Here is a 17,968-nt window from a genome sequence, read left to right as displayed (position 1 = left end):
AGTATTCATTTTCTAGTGCCCTGATGATCCATTTCACTGGGCCCAGAGAAGAGACTTTTCAAAATCCTACTTAGTATAGTTTCAAAAAGAATAAAACACTTAAGAACAAATATGGCCAATGAGCCTACTCTTGTAGACCATTAACTTGCTAGAAGAAACTGCCAAATGAACGATTCTGGATTAGAGACATATTAGCCTGCTTGTATTAGCCAGTAACTGCAAATTCGATGCAGTGCCAACCAAAATAACCAATGGCACTTTTTGCAGAATTATAAAATAATGAGCTAAATTTTTGTGTTGAGCCACAAACACTGATGACTTGCCAAAATGATCTTGAGAAAGAACTAAGATGGATGTCTTAGAATTACTGGCCTCAAAATCTAGTCAAGGCTGAATGAATCGAGACAAATATGGTAGCAGCATAAAAAGCTACAGATTAAGCAAGCACGGCAGGATGTGCCTGTAACCCAAGCATTTGGGATCCAGGAATTTCACAAGTTTGAGGTCAGCCTGGGGTAGAGAGGGAGACTGTGCTTAAAAACATAAGGACAGGCTGGAGAGAGGGCTCAGCTCTTCCTGCTGCTCTTCCTGATGACTTAAATCCAGGTTTCCAGCACCCACACTGACAGCTTACAAATACCTATAACTCCAGATCCAGGGGATCTGATGCCCTCTTCTTGCCTCTGAGGACACAGCAAACATACGTGCAAACACACACACACACACACACACACACACACACACACACACACACACAGACACACACTAATAAAATAAAGGAAATGTTTTAAAAGGAAAACAACAAAAATAACACTCAGACCAACAAATGAGCTCATGAGCTATGGATGTGTATGGCTCACTTGTGCCACCTGAAGTGGTTATGTGTGGGAAGTGTGGTCTCCAGTGTGGAACCTTCGGTGGTGGAGCCCAGAGGGAGGTAATTAGGTTATGGGAAACACTGCCCTCTGAACAGATTAATGCTGGCTGTTATAGTTACCTTTTAAGTGTCTCTAAAAGTTCCCGTGCTAAGGGTTTGGTTTCTGTTCTGGTTAATGAGAGGTAGTAGAATCTTTAGAAGGTGGAATCTAGTAAAACAAAGGTCACTGGGGTATGCCCTTGGAGGGTCGTTTGGGACTATAGCCCCCAACATCCTTTGTTTCCCAGTTACCATCATGGGTATAGATTTACCCGACCATACGTCGCTGTCATGATACTCTGCCTCACTACTGGCCCCAAAGCAAAGGAGCCAAGCAATTATTGGTTAAAACCTCTGCAACTGTGAACCAGTGCAAACATTTCTTCCTTTAAAGTTATTCATCTCCAGAATATTGGTTATAGCCATGGAAAGCTGACTAACACATAGACATTTTAGAGAGTGTTAGTTCTCATAAGCGGGAGTTGTTAGAAAATAATCAAAACTGGGTGTTTCCTATTCTCTGACTTCCTGCTTTCTAATATGACATCTGCCTCTTACATATGCTCCTGTCATCTACCAGAAGACTCTCACGATAGCCAAGCAAAACCTGCTTCTGCATTGGATCTTTGGAACAATGAGCAAACTCTCTCTCTCCTCTCCTCTCCCCTCCCCCTTCTCCTTCCTCCTTTATTTTCTCTTTTCTTCTACCCTTCATCTCCTCCTCCTCCTCCTCTCCTCTCCTCTCCTCTCCTCTCCTCTCCTCTCCTCTCCTCTCCTCTCCTCTCCTCTCCTCTCCCCTCTTTTATTCTCTCCTCTCTCCAAACTGCCCAGCCTCAGATATTTCACTAGAGCAACTGAAACCACAATGATATATATAAGACATATGGTAACCTAATTTTTGGCAAATGTGCCAAGACAGGCAAAAGCCAAGGATTGTTTCAACAAATGGCATTGGAACAACTAGAAATCCACACACAAAGAAATGGAATTGGATCTTCATCTTACAGCATATATAAAAACAACTAGAAATGGATAAAAGATTTAAACATACGACCTCTAACAGAAGGGATGGGCATGTAACTCAGGGATGGAATACTTGCCTAGCATGTACAAAGCTCTGGGTTTTACTCCTCACACTTAAAACATGCCATGCCAGGGCTCAATTACATACACCTTTTATCTCAGTATTTAAGAGGCAGAGGCAGAGGATCTCTGTGAGTTCAAGGCCAGCCAGGGATACAAAAGAAGACCCTGTTTCAAAACAAAACAAAACAAACAAAAAATGCCAAGACCTCAAATTCTTAAACTCAGAGAGTGAGAAGCCCATAGACGGGAAAGAGTTGGGGGCGTCCACATGGTTGGTTTCTGGGCTGTGTACAGATGACAAAGCAAAGGTGGCAGACAGAACTGCATCAGAATGAAGGACACTCAGTGAGCCAGGTGGCCTTCAAGCTTCTGAGAGAAAAACGTCTGCAAACCGCCTGTCTGGCAAGGGCTTAATTTCTAAACTAGGCAAAGAGTGCCTGTCCTCCAAAAGCAAAACAAACAACACACAGCACAGAGCTCAGTGAACCCAGGCAGGCTGAAAACGTGCAACACTTAAATTGGCATTTATCTAAAGACATTGTACAAATCCACAACTATCAACAGATGTTAATACATCAACAGCACAGCAAAGAAGATGCTTAGGATCAGTAAGCTGCCAATCAAAACCACGATGCAGTTCATGTCATGCCTGTTAGGACCACTTCACAAAGAAAAAGGAAAAAGAACAGAAAGTCACTGCTGGGAAGAATGGGGAGAAATGAGGAGAAATCGGAACCTTTGGGTCATGTTAATAGGAAGAGAAAATGGCATGGCTTCTGTTGAACACAGAAGAAACAAAACATTCCCAAACTGTCATGCGAGCCGACAAAGCTACATCTAACTACTTATTAAAAGAGTCGAACGCCAGATCTTTGTGAGATATTTACTACTGTGTTCCTTGCAGCATCATGTACAGTGTCCTTCAAAAAGGAATGGGCGAAGAAAAGAGAACAGTCAGCCTAGACAAGGAAATCTCGTTGCATTCTGCAATATGGATGCGCCTCGAGATCATATGATATTCACAGTAAGCAGGTCACAGAAGGAAAGCTGTGTGATTCACTTGCAGGAGGTATCCAAAGCAATCAGCGGAACATAGAAAAGAGGCTGTGGGGGAGGGAGGGAAGAGGAGAGAAGATGCTGCTCAATGGGTGGAAGGATCCAGTCATGCACCAGGCCAAGGTTCCGGGACCCTGTGGTAGAACACCGCTTATAATCCACAACACAGGAAAGTGTGTGTGGTCAAGATGGATGAAGCTAGGTCTCACGCTGTGTTTTTGCTACACAATCAAAGTAAAAGTGAACACACTTCAGAGTAGTAATCACAAAAGTGCAAGTAACAAAAGGATTACCTGTCCAACCAGGGAGGACTTCAAAACGCTGTTGGGCACTCCCGTAGGTGCTCACTTACTTGGGGTGCTGTGTAAATTGGCAGGCCCTGATCATTTCAAAAAGCACTTTGGAAGTATGCATCGAAAGGTCTTTAAAATGTGTACACCCTTTGATGTAGCAATTATTTGTAGAACTCCATTTCTGCCCAATTGTAACAGATGCAAATATCTTTATAAGTGAAAAAACTTAAAAATATTCCAGAAAGGAGAAAAGATTAATAAATGTTGATACTTTTGATCAAATGCCCCAAATTATCATGAGGGTTTAGTTTAAAAAAAAACACTTGGAATCTAATATTAAAAGGGGAAATTAGGACAACAAATTCTGTAAGGGAGGACATGTCAAATACAAAACGTGCACTCGCACCTACAAAGAAAGAAGTGGGGGAAAGCCTGCAGTTTTAAGTAAAAATACTCGCTACCAGCCTGGTGACCTGAGACCTATGTGTGCATGCACGTTTCCTTCCCTCAGACAAATAAATAAAGGCGTAAAAATACGTTTTAAAAAGGAAAACACAGCATGATAAATGGGGTTATTTCCAGTCGAGTATATGGGTGATTTTTAAAAAATGGGTTTCAAATATTCCTTTTCCTCACATTTTCCAAGTGCTTAGCAAAGAACTCACATTGCTTTCTCAGTCAGAAACACACAGCAGCATGATGCCTAGTTGAAGACACGGTTTAAAAGTCAAATGTCTGATGCTTCACACCCATGAAATCTACTTTTCCAAATACCTATTTTCGAAACAGAACTGCTGTTCCTTAGTTTTTGTAAAGATAAATAAGGTGTGATCAAAAGTTAGACTCTTCATTCTAGAAATATGGTGATGTGTATGGCTGGTTTTATTTCAAGTATGTCAAAATAAATATAACCTTTGACTAAAGCTCTTACATTAAAAGGGAAGGAGGTAGATCTATCAGGGAGAGACATCAAGGGGAAGTTATTGAGTTATTTTAGAAACTAAGGCTTCTGAAGTGATTTGGGGACATACACAACAGAGCCAGCAGGGAGGGTAGGGAAGGGGCTGGTGGAGGTGGCAAGGACAGCCAACCCCACCCTAGCTCTCAGTGGATTGGCAGATGGTACAGCCAGATTGTCCCACCACCAGCCTGGAGCTAGTAAAACAATTACGTTACATTGGGTGGGGGGAATAAGTTCCTGTTAGAATCGGATTCCAAGTGTGAGCTGGGACGGTGGTGGTTATGCTCTTACTGGTGTAAGCTGCAAGCAGATACCTGATGAGGGAAGAGATGGGAATAGAGAGATGCAGTTTGGCTTTTTTTAGGGTCCCAGAGCATCGCCTCTAAGAACGTCAAGTCTATTCTTCCTCCCAGCTCCGCTGATTGATCTCATTTGAGGAGTATTCATTTATTTTCACTCATATATGCTTCCTTAAAATCAGCAAAAGCAAAGCTGGGGGCTTGGGAACCACCTAGAAAGAGGACACAGTTTCAATGGGCCCACGCTGTGTTTAAAGGGCAGTCAAGCAGAGCATATCATACATGCAAATCCCAAAAAGCTTGAATGTATTTCTGACCATTCACTATTGGGAGGTTAAGCATACTCAGGACTGGGGACTTAAAACGTGGTTTCCATACAGAGGAGTGAGCTGTCATTGTCACGTGGCAATAATTAGGTAGAGATGAGTGTCTGATACTACCTTGAGAGGGCACAGGCCACCAAAGTGCCACAGTCCTCATTTGAATTTCCCATGCCTGTCTCCCTTATGTGTGTATTCCTGCTGGTGGTCAACAGACTGACTCTGGAAGCTTGCAAGGTTCACAGTGACTGGCAGAAGTGATCTACCTACTAGCCCTGAGCTGCCTAACATCAAAGTCTCCATTGATACAAAAACTCAGAGAAAGCAACACTACATGTAAGTAACTTTCATAACGACAGACGTGATTAGACACTACCGTGTGACAGGCCTGAGTCAGGCTGGGAGAGACAGAGAAAGATCTCCCCCACCCCACCCCACCGTGGAGGCAGAGGTGTCTGGGCGGCTGATAGCAATGGAGGAAGCTCTGCCAATGCCCCGGACAGCTTATGGGCAACTCAGCCTAGGGTTTGGAACTTAGTAGGAGGTGAATAAGTATTGTCTCCTCCCATCAGCAGATATAGAGCACATCCAGGAAGAAACGGAGCCAGAACAGTGTAAGCAAGCACGAAACCACAGCATGCCAAGTGAGAAAGGGGGAATTGTAGACTAGAGATCAGTAGTGGCAATGGAGAGGCTCTGGAGAAGTTCAGATGACAGAGCCAGGTTCTGTAATTAGGGATATGGGTCACTGCTGCACAATTCAAAGGGCCATTGGCAGTCACACATCTATATAATATAGTAAGTAGGACCAGAGAGGAAAGAAAGCTACACTAATCACACAAAAATCTACAACACTGTGTGAAGAGAAGAATTCGGCTCTCCAGTGAAGGATTGCTGCTTAAACCTTTTACGTTTTCACAGCAGAGCAAACTCCAGAGGATATGTATAGTAAGCTGGATAGCTGTCTTTAGTATGAGAACAGAATTTCTGTCATTAGTGGAAATAAGGTAATTGTTTAATAAAGTTTATTTTAGGCTCATCAATAGTGTGGCTTTTGTTACTCTGGAGTAATTTATTTCTAAAGCCTCAATTAAAAGAAGAAAAAGCCAGTTACTAACTGAAGTAAAATTCCAGAAAGCATGACACAGTAATAGCCTGTCAGAGAGTGATACACACTCAGTGCTGAACAGAATGGAAGGCTACCATGCAATTATTTCTTTGATGGCTCTTAGAGTCATAGCCTAAGTGTGTGTGTGTGTGTGTGTGTGTGTGACACTAGCTGTTTATACATCGAGTAGCTTTTGCAGTATTTATTTCTTTAAATATTTAACAGTCTGGAAAGGCAGTGACAGGCAATAATATGTAGCGTCTCTAACATGTTGCAAGAGCTTAATAAATGCTAGAATAATAAATTCCTCTATGATGAAAAACAGCAGTCAGTAAAACTATCACAGGCTACATTATTTTAAAGACATAAAATACAAACGGTGCTTTGATTAAACCATGGCAATAAAGGAACATTTGTATTCATTAAAAAACAAGTCCACCGAGGTAATTCCCTAGAGGGTTAAAAGAAGGGACAGTGACGTATGAGGGATTTAAAATAACGTTTAACTTTTTGTTTCCTTCTTTCTCTCTTCCTCCTTCCTTCTCTTTCTCTGTTCTCCCTTCTTTCCCTTGCAGTGCTGGGGAGCTCCTGGTGCCTCCCAAGTCCCTCCCCCAGCCCCCAGGCCCTCACTAAAGAACAGATTCTTTCCGTTTTCCCGCTATCCTCAAGAGATTGGCCTTAGAAGCAGAGACCCCCCAGGTCGATGTGTGCAGCACTTACAACGTGAGCAATGGACTCGGCGAGCAAAAAGCCTGACTTCCACCCAGGGCCGGGCAGAGAGCCCCGGGCTCGCGGCTGAGGCCGGAGGACCCCGCAATCTAACTTTCCGGAGGAAGTGGGGAGAAAAACAGAGCTGCCCCTTTAAGGGCTTCCCTTCCCCTTTACTCTATGTTTACATAACACAGGGCGCTCGCGGGCCGCGGGGGTTGGCGGGCGGGCGGGCGGGGGCCGCGGGAGCGCGGAGGCGCGGGCGGCGACGCGGCCGTCCCACCTGCCCGGCCCGCTCGGCCCCCCGGCGGCGCGCGCTCCTCCTCCCGCGGGGCTCGGGTCGGCCGCTCGCATTCCGTGCCGGGTCGGGCTCGCGGCGGCCGCGGAGCGCGGAGCTCGAGGGGGAAGCCGGCGGGCGACGCGCGCAGCCACGACGGAGCAGCCGCGGGACTGGCCGCCCCGCGCCCCGTTCGCCGCCGTGCCGTTCCCCGGCGCGCTCACCCCGTTTTCGGGATGGGAGTGTAGCGGCGGCGCGGACTCGGCGGGGATCGCGGTGGAGGCGGCTGCGGCGGCCGAGCGCGGCTCCATGTTTTCCCCCGGCCAGGAGGAGCCCAGCGCCCCCGACAAGGAGCCGGTGAAATACGGGGAGCTGGTGGTCCTGGGGTGAGTTGCGGCCGCGGGCGTCGGGGCGTCGCGGAGGGATGCGCTCCCTCGGGCCCGGGTCCCCAGGGCGCTCGGTGCCGCGGCCCGGAGAGTGCTTGGGCACCGTGCGGGTCGCTCGGTGTAGCCGGGAGCTGGCGGCGGTTGGGGACTTCTGGTTCCCGAGCACCACGAGCGCCGAGCCCCGGCCCCGGAGCCCAGAGCGCGTTCCGCGGGGGCTGCGCATTGTTCCGGTCTGTGACCCGGGCGGCCCGGCTGGCCTCTGCTTTTCTGCTCCCGGAGTGAGCGCGGCCGTGGGCCTGGACCGGCTCCTGGTTTTCCCAGGTCCCCTCACCCACAGTTCCCGGATTCCCCGGCACTCCGAACCAGTCAGGCCCCCGCACCCCTGGGTCTCCGTACCCCTGGGCCCCTGGCCTTGCAGTTACCCTCGGGGCGGCGGTGGGGAGCTCGCTAGCTTGCCCGCTTCGACTCCCACTCCGCTGGTGAAACCACATTTTGAAGATAGTAATTATCTACAATCGTTAAACGGCAGCAATTAGAGACTTCATCTACTTCCTGAGTTTCCTTGTGACATTTCTATTGTTTACCCGTAATAAGCCAGGAGGGAGGTTTCGCAGGATTAAAGAAGGGTAAAGTGGGCAATGAAAACGGAGTGCGAGGGGGAGGCGGAAAGTGCAGGAAACTCGGAGCTGGAGCAACTTGGGTTTGGTGCTGCTGGGAAGGATTGTTTTCCCTTTGGATGTGCCGGCTCCAGGGAACCCGCGCTTTTGTCTTCGGTTGAAAGATCTGTATTCAGACCGGCACGGGCGGGCTTAGGCACGCGAGGAGCCCTCCCTATGCAGAGACACTGGCAACTTGGGAGAAACGTGTTTTGCTGAGACCACGTTGAAGTAAGTGCCGACTTAAAAATAATTTTTAAAAACACTTAAGCGTCTAGAGTTAACTCCTCTAGTTTCTTAGGCTCCCTCGGGTTGTTACTAGCATTTCAAGTGGGGTGGTACTGAAAATACCATTGCTTATTTGGAAGCTCAGCAGATGAGCGTCTTCCGCACCTGCATGGGAATTGTATGCACTTAAGAGACTTGTCAGAGTTCGCAGAGAAGAGGGAGGAGTAACAGAGGAAAGCCACAGTTTAGTCTGTCTTATGTAACTTCAGCCCAGCCTAATTTTGTGGAGTTTGGTTTTGTTTATGTGGCTGGCTTCAGAGTATGCTTAACACTGAATCTGACACAGAAGATTAACTTGTGCCAGAGCCATTTCGTTATTTCCTTTTGAGGCAATCTGCTGAGATGTTTCAGAGTAGTGTAGAATGAGTCTGGAGAGGTTTTGTGTTCATAGCCAGAGAAAGGATTTATGCCAGAGACTGTTGTCATGTAGTGTCTATGTGAATACATTGCCGGTAGCACCTGCACCACCGTTTACTGGAGCCTGGACGGCGCAGTGGTTTCTTACCTAATGGTTGGAGGCAGACAGAATGCTTACCTGTGTACTACGTGCCAACTACTTCATGGGCATTGGGTATTGTACGGTAGTAGATGGAACACTTCCATTTTGGTGTCGACCAAGGTATAAGTAGAAAGAAAGATAACTAGGTAGGTAAGAATTTCAGGGGTTGCCACTTTTTCAGCAGAAGTTGGTTAACAGTGGAGCACTGCTATTATTGGTGGGTGTTGCTTCTTGCTAGCTTAGGGGAGCTCTTTAAGGGAGAAGAATGGGAGTAGCAGATGCTGGTCCGGATTGTGTATCCCTGAATTGTGTCTGTCCCCCACCCCTCATATTTCTGAGTCTTGCACACTAAAAGTGCATGTAAAATAGAGAACTAGTTAGGTTTTAATGAAGCCTTATGTTCCACCCACTGGACTTCAGAGAATGTTTTTGGAAATAACAAGTGCATTTAAATAGAAAATTCTATCACTGCATGCCTGGTCCTTTGGGACATGAATATCGGTGAACAGAGACTGTCTAGGAAATTTTCTTGATGAAATTACTCTTGAGGCTAAGAACGCTCCGCATTAGTTAATGCTAGAATTTCTTGTTTACTTGTGAAGTACAGTGGTTTTATTTTAGCTGCTGTTCTGAATTGCATGGTAAAATGTTACTAGAAAATTTGGAGAGCAAACTGAGAAGTTGATTTAAGTCTAGATCTACATGCTAATGCTTGTGATTCTTGTCCTAGGTTGCACAATATGAGAAAATGCCACATAGGATTTTAATGGGGTCATCTTGTTCTAGTCAGAGAAGTGGAATTTGAATCATTTGATAATTCTAGCCAGTTATTGTCTCATAGTCACAAATCTTTGTTGTGTCCACTACTTAATTGAAGGTGGAGAAATGATTGATCTAGTTACTCTTTTTAGCCAAGAATTTTATTTTTATTTATTTTTGTTTTTTTCCAGAAAGAGTTTCTCTGTGTAACAGCCCTGGCTGTCCTTTAACTCACTTTGTAGACCAGGCTGGCCTCGAACTCACTGAGATCCATCTGCCTCTGCCTTCCCAGTGCTGGAACTGAAAGCGTGTGCCACCACTGCTCCGGCTAGATGAGAATTTTAAACTTGGCTATCACTTTAAAGTTGGGGAAGTAGTTTGGGATTTAAGAGCTATTCAATGTGGTGGGACCCTGATTAAATATAGTCTTGTTCTCTGACCTCTCTGTTTCTTTAACAATATCAAGATAGTCCCCAAGAAGGCTTCCTGGCATATACTCTGTTCTGTTCGCTGGCACCGATGGGGGACACACACAGTCAACAAAGACTCAGTAGCCTGAAACGGGTTGATTTTGTGAGTCTTAAAGTGCTAGTGCTAGAGCTCACATGGGCATGCGTCCAGTGTCAGAGAAGCCGCTAGTGCTAGAGCTCACATGGGCATGCGTCCAGTGTCAGAGAAGCCGCTAGTGCTAGAGCTCACATGGGCATGCGTCCAGTGTCAGAGAAGCCGCTAGGGCTGGGGTGGGGAGAGGGTTCAGTGTGCTTGCTGCACAGGCCTGGGGACCTGTGTAAAAGGCATAGCACTGCCTCTGTGACCCCAGCACTGGGGAGGCAGAGACACGTGGATCCCAGGGGCTCTGGCCAGTCTAGCCTGAATGGCAAGCTTCAAATTCAGTGAAAGATCATGCCTCGAAAATTAAAGTGGAGAGTGACAGCGGAAAACACCTTACGTTGGCTTCTGTGAGTGTGTGTACACATTTAGGCACACACACGCATACACGCACATGCATATACCCACACACAGTACACACAAGACAGTGAGATGATTGCCTTTTTTCAAGTAGTTATCACAAAACAGACTTTGAACAGTTGTAACAGTGTAAAGATTTGACTAAATTGGTATGTCATGTACAAGATCATGCAGATTTGGAAAAATTTTCTGCTCTGAGTTTCAGAAAGGCGGAGATGGGGCTAGTGAGATGTTCAATAGGTGTGAGTGCTAGCCATCAAGGCTGGCAAATGGAGTTTGACCCAGGGTTCACATATTAGAGACCAACATCTAAGGGGCAGCACACCCATGCTCCTCTATTCCCTACCACACCTGCACGGCAGCACATATGTGCCCCTCTATTCCCACCACACCCACACAGCAGCACACACGTGTCCCTCTATTCCCATCACACCTACGCGACAGCACACATGTGCTCCTCCATTCCCACATCACACCTGCACGGCAGCACACATGTGCCCCTCTATTTCCACCACACCTGCACTGCAGCACACACATGCCCCTATATTCCCACCACACCTGAACGGCAGCACACACATGCCCTTCTATTCCCACACAGCACACACGTGTCCCTCTATTCCCACATCACACTTGCACGGCAGCACACACGTGCCCCTCTATTCCCATTATAGCTGCATGGCTGCACACAAATGCTCTTCTGTTCTCATCACACCTGCACGGCAGCACACACGTGCTCCTATATTCCCCACCACACCTGCACGGCAGCACACACGTGCCCCTCTCTTCCCCAAAATAAATAAGTGAAATTACATTTTTAAGAAAAAGAATCTTGTTTTGAAGTTAAACAGACTGAAACAAATAGTTAGAAGGAGGGAATTGTATTATTTAGCCCTTCACAAAGAAAGCAGTGCTCCTCAAAGGCTGGGTGCTCCTGTGTTGGAACGCTGTCTCTGCTTTCATGGTTTCCTGCCTGCAGACTGACTGACTCTAGCTGAGCTGCCAGGGCCTCAGAGCCCCTTCTGAAGTCATTCTGAAGCATGCGCTCTCTTGCTGATGAGTGGCCCATCAGGTTTTGGGGATAAAAATATATTGCTCAGTCTCTTGGTTCCCTCAGCTCTCAGTCAAATGGGTGTGCATTTGTAAGGCTCCAGTTCGGATTTGACATGTCACAAAAAATACGGGGTTTTCTTTTTTCCACACTCTGAGCAAAAGCTTCTAAATCTAGGGTCCACAAATGGGATCCAGGTAACCCACACCTGGGATTTGGAAAAAAACTCTTTCGTCTATACAATTCTCCACTCGAAGTATAGCATTTCACTCAGGAGAAGAGGCAACAGAAAGGCCTGCTGCCTGTTTGCTACCTAATGTCTTAATGCAAGTACAGATGCAGGCAAGTCATGGTAGTGCTCGTGTGAAATCCTAGGGAGTTTGTGATCAGCCTCAGCTAATGGCATAGCAAGTTCAAGGCCAGCTTGTGTTAACGGAGACCCTGCTCATATATAATATATAGTGCATGAGGTATGGCTGAGAGTATGACTCAGTGGTGAAGCTACTGCCTGGCATGGGCAAGGCCCTGCAGCACTTCAAAACAGACTCCTAGAAGCACCTGTGATTATTTTCCAGTCTAAAGCTGTTTTGATAACTAAGTAATAATTTCATTGCTAATTCATTGTATTTTATCCATTGAAAACTGTTTTGTGCTGGGTGGTGGTGGCTCTTGCCTTTAACCCCAGCACGGAGGAGGCAGAAACGTGAATCTCTGTGAGTTTGAGGCCAGTCTCTACAGAGTGTTCCAGGACAGCCAGGATGGTTACACAGAGAAACCCTGTCTTAAAAACCCAAAACCAAAAAATAAACAACAACAAAATTCTTTTGCTGAGAGGGCTCAGTAATCTTCACCAGACTGCTAAAAGGTCCTTGGCACAAAAATAGATAAATAGATAGATAGATAGATAGATAGATAGATAGATAGATAGATAGATGATAGATAGATAGATAGATGATAGATGATAGATAGGTAGGTAGATAGATAGATGATAGATAGATAGGTAGGTAGATAGATAGATGATAGATAGGTAGGTAGATAGATGATAGATAGATAGATAGATAGATAGATAGATAGATAGATAGATAGATAGGTTTAAGAAACCCTTGCAGTCAAGGCTCCTCATTCACTGTTACTAGAAATGGGCCAGTGTCTGCTTCTCCTTCGATTGGCAGCTTTTCTGTGAGGTGAGACAAAGAGCTCTGTTGCTTGACCACATTATGGACTTCTATTTATTTATAAAAGCTCTTATCCACGTGTGCTTTCTGTGCTGTGCTCTTTGGCCTTGCCTTGGCTGCCTCTCTGGTGGTAAGGAGGACACCTACAGTATCATTTACTGTATGCTTCCCTTTTAAAAGTTGTTCACTCTAATTGGAGCCCAAAGATGTCAAGCATTGTATTTTGTAGACTAAAAGATCATTGAATGTTTAAAAATAAACAGAGTCTTTGCTGCCGCTCAGCCTGGTGAGCGGCGTGGCGAGCTGTGGCCGGTCTGTCTGGATGAGTGTCAGCAGGTTGATATGGATCATGGTGTCACTGGCTTTGGGTTGCTTTGTTTTCCTTTACTAACTTTGACCTTGTTTGGTGCGTGTGGCTGTCTGTGTGGTTTTGGGGTTGCCAATCTGGCTTTTTTTGGGATTTGTTTCTTTAACATGCCAAGACTGGAAACTTTATTAGGACTTTTTATTTGGAATGTAGTTATGCGGTTATTATTTCAAGATGCTCTATATAAACAAAATAAAACCAGATTGATTCAGGGTCCATTGCCTTTACAGTATGTATTTATCAAAAAATAAAACATAGACAAAATGAAACAAAATGAGACATGCCATTCAACCCATTGAGGGAGAATGGTATGGCACCTTGGGCTGTGTACAGGGGTTGTGACCTCCCTAAAGTGATGACGTGGGGTTGTAGGTTGGCTTTAAGTGACCGTAACAGCAACATATGAGCATTGGCATGGGAGAAAAATACCCACGGAAAGGAATTGCTAATGCCTGTGATTTAATTAAAGGATTCTCCTGGGGTGTGCAGAGACCTGTTTCATTAAAGGAAAATGAAGGTTAAATGATTGACTTACAAGTTCTTATTGTCATTTTCTGGAAAACATAATGACAAACTCAGAATGTGCTCCACCATTCTCTCAGCCACCTCCTGTGTGATGATGGGTCTGGGGGTGTGGCTATCTGGGGGTGTGGCTGTCCTGTGTGATGATGGGTCTGGGGGTGTGGCTGTCCTGTGTGATGATGGGTCTGGGGGTGTGGCTGTCCTGTGTGGTGATAGGTCTGGGGGTGTGGCTGTCCTGTGTGATGATGGGTCTGGGGGTGTGGCTGTCCTGTGTGATGATGAGTCTGGGGGTGTGGCTATTCTGTGTGGTGATGGGTCTGGGGGTGTGGCTATCTTGTGTGGTAATGGGTCTGGGGGTGTGGCTGTCCTGTGTGTTGATGAGTCTGGGAGTGTGGCTATTCTGTGTAGTGATGGGTCTGGGGGTATGGCTATCCTGTGTGATGATGAGTCTGGGGGTGTAGTGAGGAGCAGCGGGCAGGCCTGCTTTGCGTCCTGCCCGGCTCCTGGCTGCCTGGTGGCTTATGCCCCGAAATAACAACACACAAATTGCATTCATTTAAACACTGCCTGGCCCATTAGTTCCAGCCTCTTACTCACATCTTGATTCACCCATATCTAATAATCTGTGTAGCACCACGAAGTGGTGCCTTACCGGGAAGATTCTAGCATACGTCCATCTTGGGCCGGAGCTTCATTGCATCTGGCTCAGAGAGGAGAGGCATGGCATCTGATTGAGCTATCTACCTCACTTCCTTCTTCCTGTTCTGTCTACACCACCCACCTAAGGGCGGGCCTATTAAATGGGCCAAGGCAGTTTCTTTATTAATGAATGAAATCAACACAAACAGAAGACTCTTCCCACATCATGGGGGTGTGGCTATCCTGTGTGGTGATGGGTCTGGGGGTGTGGCTATTGTGTGATGATGGGTCTGGAGGTGTGGCTATTTTGTGTGATGATGGGTCTGGGGGTGTGGCTATTTTGTGTGATGATGGGTCTGGGGGTGTGGCTATTTTGTGTGGTGTTGGGTTTGGGGGTGTGGCTATTTTGTGTGGTGATGGGTCTGGGGGTGTGGCTATTTTGTGTGAGGATGGGTCTGGGGGTGTGGCTATCCTGTGTGAGGATGGGTCTGGGCGTGTGGCTATTTTGTGTGATGATGGGTCTGGGGGTGTGGCTATCCTGTGTGGTGATGAGCCTGGGGGTGTGGCTATTTTGTGTGATGATGGGTCTGGAGGTGTGGCTATCCTGTGTGGTGATGAGCCTGGGGGTGTGGCCAGTGATTTATGAGAAGCAATAAAGAGCGGCTCTTCCTATTGATTCAGTGATACCTCTTTAATAATGCCATGTTTTCACCACACATGCAGTGTGATATGTTTCCTCAAGAGGGAGAGAAGGGGTGGAGCCCCATCAGGCAAGCCAGGAATCTATTCGTTCAACAAATACTTATTGGGTGTCTACCCCTCCAGACCCCAGGAATGCAGCTAGAAAATAAGGCAGGCAGGATTCCCACCCTGGTGAGCTGCTGGGTATTCTTGTCACATCCCCTCAGGGACCAGCTGTCACTGAAGCCAAGTTTACTTATTTATCCTCCAGATATTTGAGTATCTTCAAATATTGTTAGATGCCATGCTTGGTACTCAGATGCACAGGATAGACTTAGTCCTTGCTGCAGAGCTTCCAGCATAACCAGGAAGAGCAGAAGGCTGTGATACATGCATACTGGCATGTAGCAAAATGCTGTGGTGCGTGTTGTCATGTAGCAAAAGGTTGTAAGGCGTGTTGGCATGTAGCAAAAGGCTGTGATGCATTCTGGCATGTAGCAAAAGGCTGTGATGCATTCTGGCATGTAGCGAAAGGCTGTGATGCATGGTGGCATGTAGCAAAAGACTGTGATGCATGCTGGCATGTAGCAAAAGGCTGTGATGCGTGCTGGCATGTAGCAAAAGGCTGTGATGCGTGCTGGCATGTAGCGAAAGGCTGTGGTGCATGCTGGCATGTAGCAAAAGGCTGTGATGCATTCTGGCATGTAGCAAAAGGCTGTGATGAATGCTGGCATGTAGCAAAAGACTGATGCATGCTGGCATGTAGCAAAAGACTGGTGTATGCTGGCATGTAGCAAAAGGCTGTGGTGCATGCTGGCATGTAGCAAAAGGCTGTGGTGCATGCTGGCATGTAGCAAAAGGCTGTGGTGCATGCTGGCATGTAGCAAAAGACTGATGCATGCTGGCATGTAGCAAAAGACTGGTGTATGCTGGCATGTAGCAAAAGACTGGTGTATGCTGGCATGTAGCAAAAGACTGGTGTATGCTGGCATGTAGCAAAAGGCTGTGGTGCATGCTGGCATGTAGCAAAAGACTGGTGTATGCTGGCATGTAGCAAAAGGCTGTGATGCGTGCTGGCATGTAGCAAAAGGCTGAGATGCGTGCTGGCATGTAGCAAAAGGCTGTGATGCGTGCTGGCATGTAGTAGCAGACCTTCTGTCCCCTGCTAGAATGAGGAGGGGAGGCCTGGAGAGAGGCAAGAGACTACAGAGTGGGCTGATATTTGGGAGCGCAGAAGGGTGCTGTGCACAGTTCCCTCAGGAATGTGATTGAACAGAATAATGAAGTACAGTGTGAGATGGGAATGGAGCTGGGCACAAGAGGGTTAGGCATTTTGGAAGAGTTTGAACTCTTAGGCTGATGGGAGACTACTGTAGGGTCAGAATACGAAGGCTGTGGACAAGCCTTCAACAAAGAGGGCGTAGTGGTGGTGGAGGAGGAAACTGAGATAAAGGCCACCAAGGCAAAGAGGATGCACTGTGAGCCAGAGACCAGTGGCCTGGCTCTCCAGACCCTGCTTCCTGTCACTGGGACCTTAGTGCCCCATGTCCTGTATGATGGATCAGTTTGTTCACTGACTACAGTCTTACTGGCTAAGGCCTGGCCCTACCCCTGGACCATTGTTGCAAGCAAGCACCTTCTCTGTCTCCATCATTTACTTTTGAGGGGCAGAGTTGGCAAGCATGCAAGCATGCAGGCAGGCAGGCACAAAGCAGAATTTCAGAGAACGAGTAGGTGTGCCCAAGGGGTGGGAGTAGGGTAGGTGCTAGGGATAATGATGGTGGGACACCTTTCAGGTACAACAGTGCAGGAAAAGCAGCTGAGAAAACAGTCCTCTCCTCAGGGCATCCACCGTTTTGTTTTTCATTGACATGTCTTTATATTTTTTCCTTGTTAATGCACATGCTGCTGTTACAGCCCAAAGGTATTGGGGTATTCACTCTGTCTGTTAAGGAGGCAAGGCACTTTCCCAAAGGGAAAACAGGGACAGATAAGAAGACCTGTATTACTGGGAGCATGGGTCAGGTAGAAGTGACAGGGTGGTGCATGCATGTACCCCTTCTAGCCAGACAGAGCTTGCACTGAAACGTCATTCACTTCCCTGGACACGCCCGTAAGGGCCGGGACCCGTGACTTCGCCAGCTGTGGGGTGCTGGCACAACGATGCTCATGGAGTGTCTGTCTCCTTGAGAAACCACTGACAGCAGCTATTTCGATTTCAGTTCTCATCTGTTTTTCTTTTCATGGGTTCCCCAACAGTCATTTTGTCACCTGCACAGAGTCCTCGCGGGGAGGCAGCCCATCTGTTCTGACTTTACCAGCTGCTCCGAGCTGCATTGCAGCACCGTGGTGGTGTTGAAAGGCTGTGGTCATTAATGCACGCTGGCGATGGCTGGAAATCCTGTGGCAAGCAAGCGTCTTGGATGGCACCTACTGCATAAGCAGCAGAAGCGTTTCAGCTGCAGGCTAAGAAGGACTGAGGTTTTCTTTCCAGCCATCCACGTAACACTTCTCACCCAGACACTTCGCTGTCCTTGTTTCTTGTTTGTTCAACTCAAGTAAAACCCAGTTGTAGGATGAGAAATCATTTCTACAAGCTTTCTGCTTCTGTTCTAATTAATAATGGTCTAACAGAATTTAACCTTATAGGCGGTTGCTGTGTTCTACTTGTAAGTTTGGTGCAGGAAAATGGGCTCTTAAGCACCATAGCAAGCTCCTCAGAGGAGCCTTAGCCTCTTCCTTTCCTTTTTCTGCCCTTCCCTGTCCTCCACATCCTTTCCCACCCCCCTGGTCTTCTCTTCTTGTTCCTAGACTGTGTGTGTGTGTGTGTGTGTGTGTGTGTGTGTGTGTGTGTGTGTGTGTGTGTGTGTGTGTGTGAGAGAGAGAGAGAGAGAGAGAATTGTCACCCAATACTTCCTGGTCTGTGTAATTGGGCTTTCCTGGGACACTTGAGGG

General features: G+C 47.0%; 1 protein-coding gene and 1 long non-coding RNA gene across 3 annotated transcripts in view; one reads left to right on the top strand and one right to left on the bottom strand.

Annotated features, from left to right (window-relative positions):
• LOC119800270 overlaps positions 1–6,868 on the bottom strand; it is a 31,265-nt gene extending 24,397 nt beyond the window's left edge. The window contains exon 1 of the long non-coding RNA XR_005283001.1: positions 6,760–6,868. This is a non-coding gene — a long non-coding RNA (uncharacterized LOC119800270). The remainder of the gene's footprint in view (positions 1–6,759) is intronic.
• Positions 6,869–7,125: 257 nt separating this feature from the next.
• The window catches only part of Peli2 (pellino E3 ubiquitin protein ligase family member 2), a 142,654-nt gene continuing 131,811 nt past the window's right edge, over positions 7,126–17,968 (top strand). Inside the window, exon 1 of one of the 2 annotated variants that reach the window (XM_038310302.1) lies at positions 7,126–7,410. In XM_038310302.1, the coding sequence (XP_038166230.1) occupies positions 7,334–7,410 (77 nt within the window). In that variant the 5' untranslated portion in view covers positions 7,126–7,333. The remainder of the gene's footprint in view (positions 7,411–17,968) is intronic. The other variant, XM_038310304.1, reaches the window with a different exon arrangement.

Source organism: Arvicola amphibius, chromosome 13, assembly GCF_903992535.2.
Source record: "Arvicola amphibius chromosome 13, mArvAmp1.2, whole genome shotgun sequence".
NCBI lineage: Eukaryota > Metazoa > Chordata > Mammalia > Rodentia > Cricetidae > Arvicola > Arvicola amphibius.
Note: the sequence above shows the minus strand (reverse complement) of the source record. Positions and strands in the feature narration are given on the sequence as shown.